Source organism: Anarrhichthys ocellatus, unplaced genomic scaffold, assembly GCF_004355925.1.
Source record: "Anarrhichthys ocellatus isolate YVR2014 unplaced genomic scaffold, GSC_Weel_1.0 scaffold35, whole genome shotgun sequence".
Lineage (NCBI taxonomy): Eukaryota > Metazoa > Chordata > Actinopteri > Perciformes > Anarhichadidae > Anarrhichthys > Anarrhichthys ocellatus.
The window spans coordinates 2,082,316-2,089,682 of record NW_022280065.1 but is presented as its reverse complement, the minus strand read 5'-3'; the positions used below and the strand labels follow the sequence as shown (position 1 = coordinate 2,089,682).

At 42.0% G+C, this 7,367-nt stretch overlaps 1 protein-coding gene across 1 annotated transcript in view; it reads left to right on the top strand.

Annotated features, from left to right (window-relative positions):
- Nucleotides 1-1,836: 1,836 nt before the first annotated feature.
- The window catches only part of LOC116393776 (homocysteine-responsive endoplasmic reticulum-resident ubiquitin-like domain member 2 protein), an 8,374-nt gene continuing 2,843 nt past the window's right edge, over nucleotides 1,837-7,367 (top strand). The window contains exons 1-8 of the mRNA XM_031866387.1: nucleotides 1,837-1,914; nucleotides 2,389-2,748; nucleotides 3,853-3,930; nucleotides 4,692-4,805; nucleotides 5,004-5,134; nucleotides 5,587-5,700; nucleotides 5,786-6,073; nucleotides 6,296-6,410. Coding sequence (XP_031722247.1) covers nucleotides 2,602-2,748; nucleotides 3,853-3,930; nucleotides 4,692-4,805; nucleotides 5,004-5,134; nucleotides 5,587-5,700; nucleotides 5,786-6,073; nucleotides 6,296-6,410 — 987 coding nt within the window. The 5' untranslated portion in view covers nucleotides 1,837-1,914; nucleotides 2,389-2,601. The remainder of the gene's footprint in view (nucleotides 1,915-2,388; nucleotides 2,749-3,852; nucleotides 3,931-4,691; nucleotides 4,806-5,003; nucleotides 5,135-5,586; nucleotides 5,701-5,785; nucleotides 6,074-6,295; nucleotides 6,411-7,367) is intronic.

Genomic DNA, 7,367 nt, shown 5'->3' with positions numbered 1-7,367 from the left:
CCAAGCTCGGTATCTATAGACATTGACATGCCTCCTGGCCACTGAGGGGCAGATAGACTAACTGTATGTGTATATGAATGAATGAAATGGAAGAATAAGATGGCAGAAAGCATTTTTATCTGCCGTTCTTGGCTGGATCAAGAAAGAGTTTCCAGTCTGCTGTGTAAGTTAACAGTTGACGATTAGCCATCGTCTAAAATCAAAAGATGAATACAGGATGCTTTGAAAACACTTTACCCTCATATTTCGCATTTATGAGCAGTAAACACTTAATAAACCGTCAAAATTGAACAATATATTTATAGGCAGCTATAAGGACATTAATTGCTACATATACCGTATATAACTCCTTGTATGAAACATCTGTGACTGGTGTAAACAGTTAATAAATGATTCATAACACCGTATAACACACAGCTATGATCATATCTGATGATAGATGAATACACCCAAGAACAAATCCTTGCAGTATCTAATAAAACATTTACATATTAACTGTTTGTACACATGTACAGTTAATAAACGTGTTCTAATCTGATAACATTTCATCTCAGTGTATGGAGTTTGCTCAGTTGACGGTTGAGAGTGAAGTGTTTGTGAATAAGTAGATACTTCATTATTGAATACAATAATTATGATAAGTACTTCCTCAATGGATGTGATATCTGATACAGTAAACAAACAACTGCCCAGTGGTTGCTGTGGTGTTTGAGTTCGTTGCTGTGACGCTTCTAAGTGGGTGTTAGGCTGTTCGTGACGGCTACTGAATAAATAATTAATATATTGTTGATTAATAAATATTCATACGGTATATTATCAACAACTGCTTTACTATATTGTCAATCATCCATTAACTTTTTATCCATCAGGATCCAGTCATTCAAATGAGTTATAAATGATGTTAAAAAATAAACTTATGTATGAGTTTACATGTAAACTGTAGTGTATTTAGCTATAATAAGAGATTATATAGATTATTGGGAGGGATTAAAACAAAGCGTATCCGTTATAAATTACAATCACTCTATGAAAAGATGAATTATGTCCATTTATATAAGGTGCAATCATTATTAGGGGCTTCACGAACCCCCTGCAGTACCTCCTGTTGAAGACCTCTGCTTTAGATCAAATAGGGAGCAAGAGTGATAGAGGCCGTGATGTTACGCTGTGCCACCACCAGATGGCAGTCAAATTGAATCACCGCAATGGATCTCAGCCCATCATGGGATACATCCCAGCCCTAATCAATCACTCATTCAGCCAGTGATACATTTTTGGTGTAGTTGATTAACGTGCTTTCATGCTTATCGTTTCCAATATTTGTTCTGGTTTAAGACCATAATCATGTTCAGAGATTTAGAAAAGATGCCTATAAACATATACTCAGCTGTCAGTTTATGTGGTGCAGATACAGGAGCTAAAACGAATACAGTCTACAACAGCCATGCAATAAATCTCACCCTCATGAAGGTGGTTTGGTTTTTGATTTTGACTTTAACTTGGCAATTTGGGTTTTTTGTATGCTGTAGTTTGTGGCTCTGTTCAGTTGTATAGCGTGATACAGAGAAGATGTTTATATTTTTTCAATCCAATTTATGTAATTGGGCATGGTTCTATTTATTAAATTAATAACGTAATTATCGTATTAAATCATGGTCATAAACTGTATATATATATATATATATATATATATATATACACACAGATATATTGTTATGGCCCACGTTCGATTTTATCATCACTTCTCTGTGCTTGTAACTCAGACTTCTACCAGCGGGTGGCGGTGATGCGCCGTTAACATTGAATATCGACAACATCATGAAATCCAACGAAGAAGACCGACACCCCTCCGGGTCCAGTCTGGGCTTGGAGTTAAAAGTAGGCTGCATATTCCGGTCACTGGGGGTAAACAAGGTAGGCAGACAAGACACGTCTCCCGCTCTTTGACACGATCGTCTGTATACAATTATATCCTTTTGATTTGGGTGGCTAAGTATGCTAGCTAACAACTTTTTTCTGCTCGAGTTGACTGACATTAGCTGCAAAAAAAACCTGCCGAGGCTAACGTTAGCTTAGCCAGTTAAATACTCCTAACCAGGCAAGTTAAAGGTATCTGTTAACAAACGCTAATGAGTCCCACACATGCAGTTGCGTCTCCATCCGTCTGTACGAGCTCTTTATAACAGCGTAACGCTAGTTGTCATTAAACGTTGGTCGTGTTAAATGTCGGTCACACTACACAAAGCATTCGCACCAGTAATGATTCATTATTTGATATTATTGTAACGTCGTATGCAATGCCGAAAGTATGTTCGACAGCAGCACAAATCACTAATCTGTAATATTACTATTATGTTGTTGGGATCACGTTTTCCTTTCTGCCCTCAGGTTCCAGCTGTGTGCCGTCTCCACAACATGACAGGAACCACCTTGCAGCTTGCAGGCGACCAACATCAGACTTGTCAGGAACATTACAGCTTCGGTCCGATGTCAGGAACACACTAGAAAACCATCAGGAGGACTGGAGCCGATATACCCCCGACAGGACAGGACAGTCCGGATCTCTCTTCTTTCTCCACTTGAGACAAATGGTTTTGAGTCATGGATCAAGGTGTTGTGGACGGTCCTGTTACCCTGGTCATCAGGGCACCCAACCAGAAGTACAATGACCACACCATCAACTGTTGCCAGAACTGGACTGTGGAGGAACTCAAAGCGCACATCTCAGATGTATACCCAAGCAAACCCGTGAGTATTGTCTTTTGCTCCAGTCCACCAGGACAATGCGTTAATGTCTGTGGTCCTCTGGTCCATCCTGCTGCCCTTTGTCATTCAAGTCAGCTGATCACCTTTTGTTGAATCACCAGAAAGAGCTCAAACTGTGTTGTTGTTGTTGTTTCACCTGTACTGGGCAGCCTGAAACATGAAGTGAGAGAGAAACTGGTGACATAACCATGAATAAAATGTTCCCAGTCAGAAACAAACATGTTCCCATGACTGCTGGGTCCCTCCCCTCATGTGATATGTATGATGTCTGTAGACGTTAAACCCAGGAAGTGAGTTGTGTGAGATAAGATCAAAAACACTGTTGCCTCCTGTTGAATGTCCACTCGGAAGAATAATGTAGAAGAAATGGATTTGGCTGGTATTGTAACAAGAGTCCAAACATGTTCAGATAGCCGTCCCTCTGAGTTCATTAACGTTGAATTATCAGTCACACAGGCCGTTGATGTTGATCTATTCTCTGAAGTGAAAGTTAGGTTTCCAGAGTCATAGTAGCTGAGAGAGCCTTGGCGTCACAATGAAAAGAAGGCGTTCAGACTCCTGCTGTATTATGCAACTAGTCACATTTTGCTCCCTTTCCTCACTGCCCGGGAATAGTTCTGATGCAATCGTTGTATGAAACACACAGGAACAAACGGCTCCCTTAGAAAGCTCTGGAGTTATCTCTGTAAGGGCTCCACTTAAGTTAGCGGACATTGACTGTGATATATTTTAACAATGAGGCATCTTGAACCCAGAACAAGTTGGCCAGGATTTGAAAAAAAAAGGCCATTTAAATTCCTGAATGGTCGTACAGTGAATGCAGGCTTGAGGAGGACACGCTCTGACCTTGTTCCACTGCCAGGTTAATCCACTGTTAAAACCCACTTATTCCTTTTGAGGTTACTATAATCTCATCCTCATTACTCGCTCACACAAAGTATCTGCCTTTTGATGTCGTAATCTACCTGTTTTTCATGCTCGTCAAAATTGTTGTCAATATTAACTAGAAAGGTTGAAACTAAATTTAATGAACTGTATTCTATTATCTCCCATGACCTAATTATCCTCACACTTCTGGATTTGTAGAGCTCCAAAGACCAGAGGCTGGTGTATTCAGGGAAGCTGCTTTTGGATCACTTTACCCTAAAAGATGTGCTCAGAAAGGTAGGTTCTCTCTGTGGAGGATTTCGTATCCATTCGAGCGATGCTAGTTTAGTAATTCTTAAGCTACCAAGAAGCACACAAGCTGCCTGAATCTCTGCTTCCACCAACTGCATATTATCAGCAAGTGGACACCTGTCAGACTCCCATGGTTTGTGCTCGTAAGATAAATCTTACTGATACAATGATATATTTAGACAATAATGTTTGGCTTGTAGCAACAGTTTGGGAAAGGTCCCGTCCTCGTTAAACAAGACAAAGCGAGGTTTATAAAGAAGTAGTGTTCCCGGTTTAGTCGGGACTCTTACTCGGAGCCCTGACCTCTGCCCCGTGGAACACCTTTGAAGCTGCTACATGCGACCTCATCGGCCAGCATCACTGGCTGACCTCGCAAAGGCTCTCGTCTTGGCCCCGCAGACAGGTTGTGGAAAGCCTTCCCAGAAGAGGGGAGGCTGGTGTAACAGCATACCAGGGTGCTCTGGTATTTAACGGTTAAACATGCTATCCAGGAAAGATACTATCAAGTGTGATGGGTGGTATTATTAGACTAATGTATTGTCCCGTTTCCCTGCACTATGGTGGTATTTTATTGAGAAAATCAACTAGACATGTTGTTATACTCCATTTATTGATATTAAAACTCTTTTTAATTTCAGTTCCTAAAGCAAATGACACCGTACATCCATTAAGTTCAGAAGTTTTATTTATTTCAACATGCAATACTTGGACTGTGTTTTAATAATGAGCTGCGTTTGCTTCTACAGCAGGACGAGTACCACATGCTCCATCTGGTGTGCGCCTCACGAACCCCCCCCAGCTCCCCGAAGCCCCCCCGCAGCCACAGTAACAAGCCTCGGGAGAGCTCGGCCGGTCCCGCGGTGGGTCCGCCACGCGCTCCTCACACCTTTCCATTCATTTCATCATCAGCGCATTTCCTTTCATCATCCAGCTCACTGCTGTGATCTACGCCTCCTTGAGGATTTGAAAAAATTTAAATGAAAAAAAAAAAAAAAAAAACGTGGCTTGCCTTTTTTTCAAGATGAACCATAACTTTGGAACTTTTTTTCTGGTTTCAGCCCCTTCAAAACTCTACTAGTCCCTCTACTGGTCCACACAGCCAGCCACCTCCAGCAGAGAGCAGTGATGGACTCAGACAGCGAACCGGACCCTTCCCTTACCAACAGATGTATCCACAACTTATGCACAGGTAGGCTCACTACAGCAAGTAAGGAGTTTCAGAACATAGGAAAAATAAACCTTCTGAATGATACACAAGGAAGATTAGCATGAAATACACTTCCATGGATTTATGGAGCAAACTGTACTGCAGCATATGTCTGAAAAGAGCTGTAGTTACAAAGAGCTGTAGTTACAAAGAGCTGCTATTGTTTTGAAATATAATTCGTTTAGCTTATTTTCCAGTGCAAAGCTTGATTTTCTGTACATAATTACCTTGGCTGTTAGTTGATGCAAATGCCATTAATAACTCATCAGTCTAATGTATCTACAATCAAAGACCAATAGAAGGTGTGTGTGTGTGTGTGTGTGTGTGTGTGTGTGTGTGTGTGTGTGTGTGTGTGTGTGTGTGTGTGTGTGTGTGTGTGTGTGTGTGTGTGTGTCCCAAGTGAAATGTTTTTGTAACAATGTCTGTGTTTCCAGCTGGAATCAGTACTCCCCACAGTCAGCTGCTCCCACTAACATGCCCGCATACATCAACCCCATGACGCTGATGTGGTGGCAGCAGTTGTACGTCCGGCAGTACTACATGCACTAGTGAGTCCCCTCATGTTTCTTAATGCGTTAAACCGATTCCCTATCCAGCCAATAGTAAACGAGCCCCCCCCCTCTCTCCCTCCAGTCAGCTACTGGCTGCCTCCTCTCAACACCTCAGGCCGGACCAGCCCTCCACTCACTCCAACCAGCCCGACCCTCTGAGCCAGCGACCTCAGGCGGACCGCCGAGGCAACCCGGAAGTCCAGATGAACGCCCAGGGAGGGGAGGTCCTGAACGAGGAGGAGCTGAACCGGGATTGGCTGGACTGGGTGTACACGTTCTCACGTGCTGCGATCCTCCTCAGCATCGTGTACTTCTACTCCTCCTTCAGCCGCTTCGTCATGGTGATGATGGCCATGCTAGTGCTTTACCTGTGAGTCTTCCTGAGTTATGCTGCTGTAGATTGATTCGGCAGTCCGGGCTTTTGGTTAATATTGTACATCTACCTCCCATAATGATTCCTGTCTTTTGTTGTAATTATCACAGACCTCACTTTTTGCTCAAAATAATGATTAATAATGAATGGATAGGATGTTCAATGTTACTGGCAGGATGTACAAAGTTTGTAATGAGAGTTGTTGTTTTCTGTCTGCAGGCATCAGGCCGGCTGGTTTCCCTTCAACCTGGAGAATGAGCTCCAGCTTCCTGGAGACGGAGCCAATCAGGACGACGTGGAGGGAGAGCTACAGAACCAGAACATACAGGAAATGGTAGCGTCTCAGCTTTACCAAGAACATTCTATCTGTAGCAAAAGGTTGTATTTGAAGTGCAAGTGGTTCACCGAGATGCCAGTTTATAGAAAATCTAAACAAGTAAAAGTGTTAGTCGGGGTGGAATACCACCCACTATTTTTATCATCTATTTATCGTTCGAACCATTTATTAAGAACATTTTATTGTACCAGTTTCCCAAGATGGGATCATATCAGTTAATTTATTTGGGTTTTACATTGTCTGACAAAAAAACGATTTAAAGATGCGATAATATTATACTCGAGTAAAAGTACTGTAAGTATAAAACCATTTTACTCCAGTTAGAGTACTTGTGTAAAAATGTACTCAAATAGAAATTCAAAACAGAACTAAGTTTTATTGCTGTTTAAATAAATTGCATTAAATGTCACCGACCGCACCAGTGTGACACATGACCACTTATGTCCGAACCAACAGATTATCAATTCTAAATATACGACCGCCTTCCTCAGTGCTTCCTCGCTAGAATTAACCAGAAAAGAGACCGAACTCAGACAATTAAACTGAAGTAACCAAAGAGCTATTTACACCTCTTCAACAGCATAAAGGCTTCTTATACAATCAGCAAAAACAAACATCACCAAGGCAGACAGTACATAACTCCACAGTGGCTGCAGCCACAAACACACATATTAAAGCAAAAAGAGAGAGACTGCACAGGTTCTACACACCATGTAGCACGCACATACAACACTGCTAAGCAAGACAGTGGTCGATGACATTCTCATCTGAAGAGCGAGTTTCATTTGTCAGGAAGTCTGTTGTTGTACTCACCTGTCTGAATGTCCTTCTGCGTCGCACTGCAGAAGAACTGCACTGGAGTCCTTCTGAATCTGCTTCTTTGCTGGATCATTCTCAAAGCATGTTGTAACTAGTCCACTCAGCCAGTCTGTCCCACTATAACTAGTCCACTCA